Source organism: Electrophorus electricus, chromosome 12, assembly GCF_041902795.1.
Source record: "Electrophorus electricus isolate QZ-2024a chromosome 12, ASM4190279v1, whole genome shotgun sequence".
Lineage (NCBI taxonomy): Eukaryota > Metazoa > Chordata > Actinopteri > Gymnotiformes > Gymnotidae > Electrophorus > Electrophorus electricus.
Window position 1 is genome coordinate 27,661,773 of NC_137508.1, and position 13,228 is coordinate 27,675,000.

General features: G+C 44.0%; 1 protein-coding gene across 5 annotated transcripts in view; it reads left to right on the plus strand.

The window, feature by feature from the left end:
* Positions 1-3,737: 3,737 nt before the first annotated feature.
* The window catches only part of cntln (centlein, centrosomal protein), a 93,606-nt gene continuing 84,115 nt past the window's right edge, over positions 3,738-13,228 (plus strand). For 2 of the 5 annotated variants that reach the window (XM_081725346.1, XM_081725345.1), the window contains exons 1-4: positions 3,994-4,204; positions 4,440-4,527; positions 9,516-9,604; positions 11,738-11,876. In XM_081725346.1, coding sequence (XP_081581472.1) covers positions 4,173-4,204; positions 4,440-4,527; positions 9,516-9,604; positions 11,738-11,876 — 348 coding nt within the window. In that variant the 5' untranslated portion in view covers positions 3,994-4,172. Of the gene's footprint in view, positions 3,943-3,993; positions 4,205-4,439; positions 4,528-9,515; positions 9,605-11,737; positions 11,877-12,047; positions 12,083-13,228 lie in introns of those variants that run through there. The other 3 variants (XM_081725347.1, XM_081725349.1, XM_081725350.1) reach the window with 3 other exon arrangements.

A 13,228-nucleotide genomic window follows, 5' to 3' on the forward strand; every position in this document is an offset into this window, starting at 1 on the left:
TCCGTGGAAGACGGGGTTCATGCGTGCGGATGCCGTAGCGCGTGATAGCTGCTCTGCTGGGCAGGAGGGACAGGATCACACTGCTGTTGGGTCACCTGACAGGCAGTCGGCTGCTCCACAGATAGGGCCTGAGTTTAGAGCTGGCCCGTCAGACACCATCAATGGCCCTCTGTCACAGACTGCAATCAAACATCCACATGAGTGTGGGGTTCACAAGGGCCTCGGGCTGAAAAAAAAAACTTTCCAAGAGAACTGTGTATCAAACACTGGGCAAAACATTTGTGGTCTGGTTTATAATTATCTGTTGTCCATATTAAGTGTATTTTGTGTATTTTCTATGTTTATGTCTTCTGTACTAAAGCATATCCATTCTAATGTATATGCTAAACTGAATCAAAAGCAGAATTTAGTTTAATTTAACTTTAATTAAGTTAAGCTTTTAAACTTGATATACATATAATATTTGACATTATAGATACTTTTCTGAAGTATTTCTGAAAAAGTGACTGTCCTAGCTAACAGGATAGCATAAAAGTATTAACAGAGTAGCAGTGAGTAGCTTCTATTATCTTGCGGTTTTTAATCTTAAAGTGTTTAATGTCACTTCAGTCTACAGTGTGGAGTCTACAGTGTGAAGTCTACAGTGTGGAGTCTGTAGTGTTGAGTCTACAGTGTGGAGTCTGCAGTGTGAAGTCTCCAGTGTGGAGTCTGCAGTGTGGAGTCTACAGTGTGGAGTCTACAGTGTGAAGTCTGCAGTGTGGAGTCTACAGTGTGGAGTCTGCAGTGTGGAGTCTGCAGTGTGGAGTCTATGCAGCCAGCAGGCCTGTATGTGGTACTGCAAGTAGAGAAGATTACAGTGAGTCTACAGTCACTAATACAGCACACCAGAACACTGGAAGGAGAGCTTGTTCTAGGGTTGCTGTGGTACAATTTTAGTAATAATTTGTAGAAACAAACTCAGAAATAGACAAACAAATAGATACATAAAAATAATAACCTTGATGTTTACATTTTCAGCTGCTTGTAATGCAGATGCTGAAACCTAAAGGTAAATTCAGTTAAACTCCTACACAGTAGTGCACATATCGAGCTATTTACTATAAACAAGATTCTCTTTTTTAAAAAGCATGTTTTTTGTCTAATAAGAACTATTATGGGCATTCTGTCTTCCAGACGTAGATTATGTCAGTCGTGTAGAAATACTGCACATATTATTGTTTTTCCTGCTCTGAGTTCATATCCTGGTATGAAGAAAGTGTGTGAGCACTCACTGATGAACAGATACCCTGAGGCCCAGTCTATGCTGTCATCATGATGCAGTGCCAAGCCTGCCTGTGGCACAGAGAGACGCCCGGATCGCTCTCAGCCAGCTTTAGACGGAGAACAGAGACATCAGAGCAGGGGAGTGTGTGCCGCCTCACAACATCTGAGCTGCTCCTTCCCGTTCAGTTGTGACACTTTGTCTAAGCTGAGCTCCAATTCCCACCGGTCACGGTCGCTTGTACAACTGGTGTTCTTCAAAGCAACCTGCTTGTACCTGGTTAGCGCATGGTAAAGCTCTGCTTCAATGAGCCACCCCCTGCCACACACACCCAAAGTGCAGGAAATCAAAGAAACAGAGAAGAAGAGCAGAGTCCTCTCGCCTGGGGCGGGCGGGGGGGTTGCGGAGAAGTTCACGGATCCTCAGTGGAGTGCCACTTTCTCTGCACTCCCTGCTGGGGGCTTGTCGCAGCATTCCTGAATCCTTTATTCTGCAGGCTGCTGAAAATCCTTTGCCGCTCTCTGCTGTGACACGGAGCATGAGGCAGCGCTGAGCCAAAACACGATGGATTGTCACGGCATGGATTAGGGCAAAGATCCGGGACAACTGCTAGTCGCTCGATGAGAAAGAAAGGAGTCCCGACTGGAGTGTGACATCGTCTCTGCCGTCCCTGGCATGGAATCTCAGATCAGTTGTCTCAATTGTCACTTCAGTAGAGTCTGTACAGAAGCCTAGCACTTAACACCATCCATCCTTCCTCTGTGAGACGTGTCCTAGTAACTGTCTAAATGCAAATGATGAAAGAATAAAGCGAATCAAAAGGCAGAAGTGGTGGTGAAGCAGAGACTTGTAAACGATTGTCCTAATGCAGGAACTGCTTCTGTGGAGAGATTAAAGGAGAGAGAAGACCTGAGTGATTTACGCACTCCAAATTCACTCTGATCTGTAATAACCTGTCATTAAGTGAACAACCATGAAACACATAAAAGAGGTTTAAATAAAAGAGGTTTAAATAAAAAAGGTTTAAAACTCCAGAAAGATATTTACTGCAAGTACTGATGCGGTGACATACTGCATATAAACTATGGTCACGTCTGTGCAAGTGACACAAGTTCAGGTAATTTTCCTCTAACGGGTTTTTTTACCTGTGAAGGTGTAGTGAAGGTTTTAAAAAGAATCAAATTATTAGCAAAGCTTGGTTATTTAATGTAGAATCAAGATCCAATTAAAGCCATTAAATAATCAGACAATTCCTGTTCCTGTGTCTCTGGAGTATAAAGGATGGCTGTACTACAGGTGCACCAAGACAGCTATTAAAACACTGGAAAACTCCCTTTTCACATATTTATGTCAGTCCATTATATAAAACCACAAGTTTAGTCACTAAACCTAAACCTTAACTGAAAGCAAAAATAGTCTTTCCACTTCAAAAATTTACATTTACAACATTTGTTAGATGTCTTTGTCCAGAGAGACTTAAGTACACTGTGGTGTGATAATGGATAAGACAAGGCATACAGTTATTATTCTCAATGAAATTCTTAATTATTTCAATGCACACAAATAAGGCTGCGTTACACTGGGCTGTAATCTCTGTTATGCTGCGTTACAGCTTCCAGTGCTTTGAGGCTGAGAGCAGCACATGTTGCAGTAGTGACTGCTGGCCAGTCTCTGAAGGAAACCGTAGCAGGGTCAGCGCGCGCATGAACAATCACTTTCGGGAGGGCTGACTTTACACCGTTGGCAGTAAATAAAGGGCTTTGTTGTGAACAGTGGGGAAGGAAAAGGCTGATTCACAAGTGCCATGTGTCTGCTCCACTAACAGGAGCAGATGGCGCATGTTAGTAGCCGGTCTGCAGCCTCTGAAATCACAGCTGAAATGAACACTGTAATGAGGCGCTGCCCGTGGGTCAGGGCTCTGCCCAATCACAGTGCTAAGGCGGTGGAGTCCTTCTGCACCAGGAGACTTTGAGCACACGACCAGTGGCCTGTTGTGCCCTCAGCCCTTTTAGCCTGTTTTCGAGGTCCTATACATCTGTGCTTGCGGATTTTGTTGTGTTTGGATACTAGTTGTTGGACACGGTGTTCTCTCTCTCTCTCTCTCTCTCTCTCTCTCTCTCTCTCTCTCTGTCTCATTTTTTGTTGTTTTCTATTGGCATGTTTCTGTTGCTGTTTTCTGTAGCATAAAAAATAAAAATATTAAACACTATTATATTGCAGTAAGCATTACATCTATAATTGTTCAGTCGACAGACAGACAGACAGACAGACAGACAGACAGACAGACAGACAGACAGACAGACAGACAGACAGACAGACAGACAGACAGATAGATAGATAGATAGATAGATAGATAGATAGATAGATCCAACCAGTTAGTAACTACAAATCCCACACATCTCAGACTGAACTGTCGTATGTCTTCGAATATGCTGTGAAATGTCGCAAACGGAGTCATTTCCGCCAAATGCGGAAAACGGCGCGTTTGTTTGAAAGAGTCGACGGACAGTTATTGAACAGCGATTGTTTACTATATAAAATAAGTTTAATACTATCTGAAAATATATTTTAGTCCTTAACTGAAGTGTCCTTCAGCAATGTTAGTACTTCGGGAAAGGAGTTTTCTATAATCGCGTTTTCTATTCAGATTTGTAGCCCTTGACAACCGTATCCAGGGACATGTAAGTAAAACCCACTTATCCTGCTAGCTTAGCTAGCCTAGCTAGTCAAATGCACAATTAGTTGACAAGTGTTTTTAAATTAGCTCACGGTTTCAGTTCCCATTTATCCTATTCTATTCGAGGATTAGTGAACCCTGGCGGTTAGCTGACATTAGTGAACACAGGTTTTGTCAACAAAGCATTTTAAAAATTTTCAACGAACCTAGTGTTAGCCAGCTGGCTAGCAGGTAATGAATCGCGTCAGGACCACAAGACGGAGAAGGTTAGAAACACCGAGTCACCGAGGTTTGGTGGCGAGGTTAGATAGCTACCCTACCCTAAGCTACCCTACCTTACCTATCAGTCGTGGCGAGGTTAGATAGCTACCCTACCCTACCCTACCCTACCTATAAGTTGTGATGGGGTTTGGTGGCGAGGTTGGCTACCTGTCTGGCTACTCCGTCTGCCTGGTTCAACGAGGTTAGCTAACCTAGTTCTGCCATGCCCTCATTTCACAGCTCGACCATGGACTCCGAAGACAAGCAACGAGTTTTACTTCTCCAAGGAGAAATTAAGAGCCTGAGCGAAGAGCTCGTTCAGTGTCAGGTAAGGAAACGCATTGGACACATTACTAACGATGCCTTGTGTAATGGTATAATAGGAGAAATCACACAACTAACTTACTACGTTACTCTGTGCATCATGAAAGGTGTGTGTCTAGTATTTAAACTCGTAGGACAATGAGTTTTTAATATCTTGGTGACCATTAGTGGAAATCCCAACTTCATTAATGGATAAGAAATGTGATTTTGCATAGCATGTTTATAATAGTGTATTCCAATATTCCAATTCCTACTGACCAGAATTGGTGTTCGGACACTGAGCTGCCTTTCCAGTTTTGTAATAATGCTTGAGCCAAGATAAGTACATTAAAGTGAACCAGAAACAGCAGCACAGTTGTTTAGTGTATGCTTTGACCTGCACTAAATAAAATCTGTATGATCTTCATCCTCACCACTATTGTCTTAGTTATCATCCAGGTTGTGCAGTCTGTGTAAACTTTGTACCAGCCAGTTTCCGTTCAAGACCCTGATCGCATGTGTTGGACTAACCATTCACAACCCACCATGGTGTTTAATGATTCTGCTGGTAGCACCCATGTGTGGTTACCTATGGCCAAGTGACTTGAACACGCTAAACATAAACTTTTTTTGCTTTGTGTAGTTTACAGACAATGGCCTGCACTGACTAAATGTCCATGTCTACACAGTTGTCTCTATTGCAACTTCCGCTTCTCCATAGAAAGCACATAACCCTACCCTGTTTGCTGATGTCATGTTACTCTGTCACCAGGATCTGTATATGTACTTAATGTGTATTTTCTGTATTCTGCACTTTTCTCTTCTGTTGTGTTATGTCACTGTATTGATGTGTGTTGCACCACAATCCAGAAGAAACCATGCCAATCCAATGCACACTAGATATGTGTAGGAATGACAAGTAGACTTGATTGTGTATTGTTTAAATGACCTTATACGACACCTAAGATTTGTAACAAAATGTGGAAGTAAAAATAAACACTGAACTTGTTCTTTCAGTTACGCCACTTTAAAAAAGTGAATGTATGTAATGTTTATTGCAGACACCTACAAGTCTTTAGTTACTAAGCAGACACAATACACTGTGTACTATTGTTTGGCAAGTTGTATTTTTGAGGATTAATTTTATTACTGAACAACTACAGTGCTCTGTCAATCCAAAATATTAAAGAAAGTTAGTGAGGTTTTGGCTTTCTTAGAAGAATATCTATGTGTGTATAATTATTGGGCAAATATTAGTGTGCAGAATTATGCAACTAAATGAAAAATGTAATTTTCCCATCTCACCGTTAAAGTGAGAATAATAAACAAACAACTCAAAATTTACAAATGAACATTTGACATTAAAAAAAAAATAATAAAAAAAATCAGTGGCCAATATAGCTGCCCTTCTTTTCAATAACAGTTTTAAGCCTTCCATTCATGTAGTCTGTCAGTTTCTTAATCTGCTGACTGTCAACTTATTGTGCAGCAGCAACCACTGACACTGTTCAGAGAGCTGAACTGTTTTCCTTCACTGTATATCTCCCGTTTAAGAAGGGCCCACAAGCTCTCAGTAGGGTTTAGGTCAGGTGAGGAAGGGGGCCATGTCATTATTCTTTCATCTTTAAGGCCTCTACTACCTAGCCAAGCAGTGAAGTACTTCATACATGGATGGAGCATCGTCCTGCATAAAAATCATGGTCTTCTTGAAAGATGCAGACTTTTCCCTGTACCACTGCTTGAAGAAAGTGTGTTTTAAAAACTGGCAGCAGGTTTGGGAGTTGATTTTGAGTCCATCTTCAACCCAAAAAACTAGCTCATAATAATGCCAGCCCACAGCAGTACCCCACCTCCATCTTGCTGGAGTCAAAGTGGAGGTCTGTGCCTGTTACTGATCCAGCCACAAGCCGTCCATCTGGTCTGTCAAGAGTTAAATGTTGCCTCATCAGTCCATAAAACCTTTAAAAAATCTGTCGTCAGCTGTTTCTTGGTCCAGTCTTGACATTTCACCTTGTGTCTTGTTCAGTGGAGGGTTTTTTCACGCTCCGTTACCTTGGCCATGTCTCTGTGTACTGAACACCTTGTACTTCTGGGAACTCCGGGTAGGTTGCAGTTCTAGAATATGACAGCACTGGAGGATAAAGGGTTCCTGGTTGCTTCACGTTTGATTCTTCTCAAATCTTTGGCAGTTAATTTGGATCTTTTTTCCTCATCACGTTTCTTGTGACTGTTTGCATCAAAGCCTTTGATGGTTCTGTGATCACGCCTCAATATCTTAGCAATGTTAAGAGTGCTGCACCGCTCTAGCAGACTTTTTACAATTTTAGTCAGTTAAATCTCTTTTTTGGCCCATTTTGCCTGAGGAAAAGAAGCTGCCTAATAATTATGCACACCTTCATTTAGGGTGTTGCTCTCCTTAGGCCACACCCTCCCTCATTACACACTTACACATCACCTGATATATTTAAATCCAATAAGCATTCAAGTTTATATAGTGTGGAGTTGGAAAATATGCATAAAAATGATATGGTCAAAATACTCTCTTGCCTAATAATTGTGTACACAGTGTAAGACCAGAAAACCCCTCACACTCTAAGGGGCACTCCACCCAAGATCCAGAAAGGTGTAAGATCTGCCCAGGATGAGACATGAAACATCTGTGAATTCGTCTAAGCAATGGCCCTCACAGAGCTGATGTGGGAGTGCCTCACTCAAATGGGCGACGTGGTCACCGTGGAAGCAGAGGAGGTGCCATGGGGATAAGCCCCTCCCTCCATGGAATGTACCACCGACAGATAGCAGGGGTTGCTGACATAAGACAGTCCTACTAATGGTTGGGGATGGCGGGACAGAAGGACAGCACAGAGGTGCTAATCACGGCAGCACTGAGCACTGCAGACTGTGCAAAGGAGACTCTGAGACCTTCCAGTACCTAGTAGCAGGATGCAAGTTTCTGTCAGGGTAAATACACACCGAGAGACGCAACGAAGTGTCAGGGATTGTTATTGGAACGTACACAATGAGTTGGACACTCTCAGGTCCAAGTGGGTGGAACCACAGAGAGTGGTGGTGAACAGCAAGGGAGATAAACAGACTGGTAAACAAGTGAGAATTGGAATGGCGAACGAGATTGGGAAAACTGCACGAGGTGGTAGCCGTGGCAGCCCTCTGTGAAGGAAGGTCCAGACAAAGGTAACGTGAGAAGTCGGAGGAACAAGCAGGACTGAAAGAAGAAACAGAAGTTGGCCCATGGTTGTCCCGGGGTTATGACCCCTCAGCTGGAGGGTTGCCTCCAACAGATCCCAGGAATGACGATACCAATCTCCGTGCAGAAGAGCGCGATCCTAGGAACGGCGAAAATACCGCACCGCAACACCACACACACCCACACACACCTTCAAACTCCAAGGCCAAAAAGGGGCTATACGACCACCCACTGGAAGATTGTCTGTCTTTCCATCCATCCTTCCATCCATCCAGCCGCCCACCCGCTTCTTTCATAAGTCTGCAGTAATTAGGTTCTGAGTGTGACTGGCACATCGGTTTTCTTTAGCCTGCAGGGCACATTTGACTGTTCTTCCCCTCATCCTGTCATTTAATGACAAACCTTATTTTTATTTTAAAGGCTCAAGCTTAAATTTTATTAATGCATATAGTTTGATACTCTTGTCCACTTGATGGCCATTAACTGCAAAATGTTTCTGGCGGACCAGTGATTTATCAGAGATTTATAGCATTATGTTATTAATATGTGGCCGAATATCGATATGCCGCAAGAACACTCATTCAGTTTTATTTCATGGTTGTCTTTTTAACATAAATAATTGATCAATAAGACTCTTTTAGCATGTCTTCAAATATTGGGACTGTGAAGTCCATGTGATGTAGATCACATGCAGCTCTGCGACCTGACGCAAAACGTTTCTTCTTTCTCCTTGTCTTTTTTTTTTAAACTAAGGAGATGCGGTTGGATTAAACGCTAGTGAACATAGCGCCTGTGTGAAGTCTGACTCTTCTTTTAAAATTTGTCTTTACATGTGTTGAAGGTGCAGGGTACCTCTTCATTTCCACACATCTGCGCCTCTACTTTGTATGTTCAGCTTACGACCTACCAAGGTCTGCCTGCACCATTTACTAAATAATTGATTAGACAATTTTGAATAGGGTTTAAAATTCATGTACTAATTGGACACCAGCAGGTTCTCAGGGGAATTATGACTTTTATCTTATGATGATGTGGACATAATTTACAGAAATTTTATTTAATGTCGATTTGGTATAATTCTGTCTATTTAATGTCAGAAAATGTAGTTTTTAGATGTCTCTCATTAAATGTAATGCAGCTTAAAAATATTTGAAAGACTTTTTTCTAGACAATTTGAATTGGAAATATTTTAAAGCATGCCTCTCACGACCCCTTCTGTCATAACTTTTCACTTTTTCTTCCATGAGGTAGTCAGCAAGCACACATGCCTCTTGCCTGCTCCTGCCTGCCTGGGTCTGCGTGATTGCTGACCCCCACTCAGTTAGTCCCATTAACTCACCCAGGAACAGAGTTTGTTTTTCTCTCTCCTAAATCATCCATAGGCACTAACATGTGTGACGAAGGGGAGGCCTACTCAAATCCAGCCTTGGTTGTGGGCTAATTTAGCAAGTTAGCTGGATAACATTGAATTAAACATTGCCCAATTGGCTCGTGAGAGAGAGCTAAAGCTAAATCCTGATCAGGCAGGTTTCAGATCAGAAGTACTTGGACATGACTGAAGGTTCAGGAATGTCAGATAGCAAATCCCAGACATGTTCAGGAGTCAGTGTTTGTTATATTCTGTCAGACTAGCAACCTTGGATGTGGATACAACTAATCTATCACTCTCAGAACTCAGAAATATATTTTATATTGATATCAATCAATATATTGAACATTTTTAAAGTGGGAAGAAAAGACACACAAGTTTTTTTTATTTCTCTCTTAATTGTGAAATGTTTTGTTTGCTTGTTGGTTTGTTTAAACAGGCAGATAAGGAGTTTGTCTGGTCCCTCTGGAAGCGTCTCCAGGTTGCCAATCCAGACCTGACCCAGGCAGTGAGTTTGGTGGTGGAGCGGTGAGTTGGTTCGTCCTGTCGCCCTCTTCTCACTCGGCCTGCGTTCTTCTTCACAGGAACCTGTTTTTCTTGGGCAGCACTGGTATCATTATGCTACATGCCTAAGTCTCAGGCTTGAGAGCTGCATCTACGAAGAATTCTCAGCCCTGCAGGTCTGAGGCCCAAAATCCCCAGATCGCAAGCTGCGTGCAGTGCTGGTGGGCATGAGGAGTTACGCAGGGGTGTGTGCGCGGTGCATTCGCCGTTTCTGTGAGGTTATAAGGGAATGGAGAGCAGAAGCCTCGCTAAGCCTTCTTATCCTCCGCAGATCTGCCCAGCCACAGAAGCACTCTAATGAAAAGGTGTTTGCTCTCTTCCCACCCTGAGCCAAGGGGGGGGGAGAGAGAGGAAAAACCCCCTCAGTCGAGCACCCCTTTTTACGGGATAAACAGTAGATTAAGTTGAGTAAGGTGACCCGCAACGGGGAGTGTTGAGCTACAGCAGTGGCATGGGAACGGATTGGAAAAGAGGCCTCCTTCGCAACGCAGCTGCAGTCTCCCGTGATTGGCATGCGCACGACTGACCCGCTATCTCCTGCAGAAAGGGCGTTTTAAGACTTTTGCTTTTTCTCTGAAGTGCATCCAGACGGTGATTTAAACCTTATGGGTGTGGGTCATTGGCAGGGCCTAGCACATGAGGTGATGCTTCAGCAAAATAAAAAACATTTATTAATGATTTGTGAGTCTCTGTCTGCCTTTAGAAGGTTTTGTTAGGTTCCCGAACGTTGCGCTGTTTCACAGGATGGAAAAAAAGTGCCTTTCTCGCTTCAAGAACAGGAGGAACCAGAAAGTATTTTAAAGCCCCCCACTCAAACAGCGTAGCGGCCTATGAATCTCCAGCCCCCCATGCTGCTTAGAGACTCCCTCCACCGGCACATGCAGCAAGGCATGCTGGTCCTCAGAGGCCTGGCAACCTGCACGCTGCAGCGAGCGCACGCACATCAACATCCCTCCGCACGGCGTATCGACATGATAATTGCGTTGCCTCCACTCAAGCGTTTACCCGTGCGGGAATTCCGGATGGTCTTGTAGCAATTGGATGGTTGGCTTGGGACGTAGTTAACATCACCAGGGTTACAAGGTAGCGGCGCTCGGAGGAGGGCAGGAGTTGTGTTGGCGGGCCTCGGGAGGGAGCATGAAAGCTGGAGCCGGTGAAGACGACCATCCCCGGCTGACTGGCAGCCGCTGGAACAAAGCAGCCTTTTCTGGAGCTGGTTTTGTCTCGGGCCTCCCTGAGTGAGAGCGCAGAGAGCATAGAAGCTTCGACGACGGCCCGAGACGCGCAAGCTTGGTTTTTGATGTCCGGGTAATTACAAGTACCTGGGGAGGAGCGTTTCTCCTCCACAGATGCTCTATAGAGAGCCCCAGGGACTCTGGGCACTTTACAAAAGCATCCATGCCTGTCCCTAACCCCCCCCCCCCCTCGCCTGATAGGCTGGGTTTCAACTCTAAGTGCTCACCAATCCCAATCGCATCGCACTGAAGGACCACTGGCTGTCCTAAATGTGCCAACTTTAAAATGTTTCAGGGGCTGCAGTAACTGATGCTGGTTGGGTCGGTGGCGTCACGGCTGTTGAGGAGTGCGTCTTCCCCTTGCCATGGCTCCTGATTGTTTTATAGGGGCCCTGAGTGTGTCTGCCACGTTTCAATTCAGAACAGTACAGGCGTTGATTCTGTGACTTGGAGCACAGAGAGCAGATTTAGTAGGACACTTTATGCCACGCAAGGCGTGTCTACAGAGTAGCTGTCTGGCACACACCATGCAGTTTAGCATTAGTGGGAGATAATTAGCATTAGCATTAGTGTGAAATTATTAGCATTAGTGGGCTATTATTAGCACTAGTGGGAGATTATTAGCATTACTGGGCTATTATTAGTATTAGCATTAGTGGGAGATTATTAGCATTAATGGGCTATTATTAGCATTAGCTGCCACGGTGGTGTGCTACAATCATTTATTTTTACTTTAATAAACTGTGATAAAGGTATTAAATTGATACTCAATCATTCGTGTTCATTAAAAATCATTTCTAATTGATCTTACTGTGTTCTCTCCGTTTCTCTCTTTCTCTTTTTCTTTCTCTTTTCATCTCAGTGAGAAGCAGAAAGCCGAGGCCAAAGACAGGAAAGTTCTAGAGATCCTCCAAGCCAAAGATTACAAGATTCAGGCGCTAGAGCAGGTACTGTGGCATCTTCTCCGCATGCACCAGGCAGTGGTGGCTCAGGAGTTAAAGGTACTCAACTAACCCCACCACCATCAATTTTCTCATGTTGGGCCCCTGAGCAAAACCCTTAACCCTCAATTGCTCAAAACCCTCAAAGTTGTATTCAGTCATAATTGAGTCGCTCTGAGTCAGCTAAATGCAAATTACCTATAAATGTCTTATTCACTTTTGATGTTAAAGGATGTATATGAGATTCTGCCTCTCCTCTGGTAGATGTAAGTATACACACACACACACCTAGAGTTAGCGGTATGCCAAAGCACCATTTCTCTCTTTAATAAGCATCTCTGACTGTTTGATAGATGAGCTGGTATGGCAGCTAATGATGAAACTGTGTTGTTAATTCACCTTTAATCATGGCTGTTGAATGCAGCATCTGTCAGCCTGCTTCATTACACACGCACGCACACACACACTTGCTCCCGGTCTCCCCCTGAGACTACCTCTGATGCCATCAGGCTGTGTAATGCATTTTGTCCAGCTGTACTCATCTCTCATCTAAACACACATTTAGCAGATCAAATGAGAACCTGAACGCCAGCGTTCAACCCACTGTCCTGCTGTCACAACTGTCCGCTTGTACGCGGCTCGTTGTGTTTAAATGAGACGACAGTGTTGATGTTGTCCTTTATGTGTCTTGATCGGTCCATCTCTGAGTTACTCAGGTTCCCATGCTGTACAGTCCGTTGGTCTGGGATCTGATCCCAGGCCAACCTGGTTCTGCCCGCTCCGAACCGCACGGCAGGTGTGCCTGCCCACAGTCTGGCCCCTAAAGCACCACATTTCATCCAGGACTCAGATCCTGAGGCTTGGGCACTGTCGCAGTCTGAATGTTGATTTTCAAAGCACTCGACCAGAAAGGTGCAAATGAGCGCTGGGGCGTTCCTGTGATGCGTTGCCCTCGTGCGCTTTGATGTATGACTTCTCCACATCTCTCCATGCTTCTCCTAAGCTGAGATAACGGCCATAGAGCACTGTGAATAAAATTTGGCCATTAAAAGTTGTGAGACTCATTAGCGGCAAGGATTCTGGGTACTGTCCTCCAGACCACTGGCATCTATCATCTCCTCCAAAATTGGCACCAAACTAACCCAAATGGTGATTAATTACTTTTTCCCCTCCTTGGCCGTGTGATGGTCGGCTAAATCCAGCCTCTCCGACACAGTTACCGCAGTAACTCTGACAGCCTCTCCTCCCTTCCCTCTCCTTACGTTTGTGTAACATAATTAGCTTTCATTTTTGAGTTGCATTGGGAATTTCTAATGCTAATCTATCTGTCCTAGACATCTTAACTTCTTTAAACCCTTTTTCCTACCAATTGAGCACTGCTGGGGTTAAGGCTGTGTTTGCTTCCCTCATTA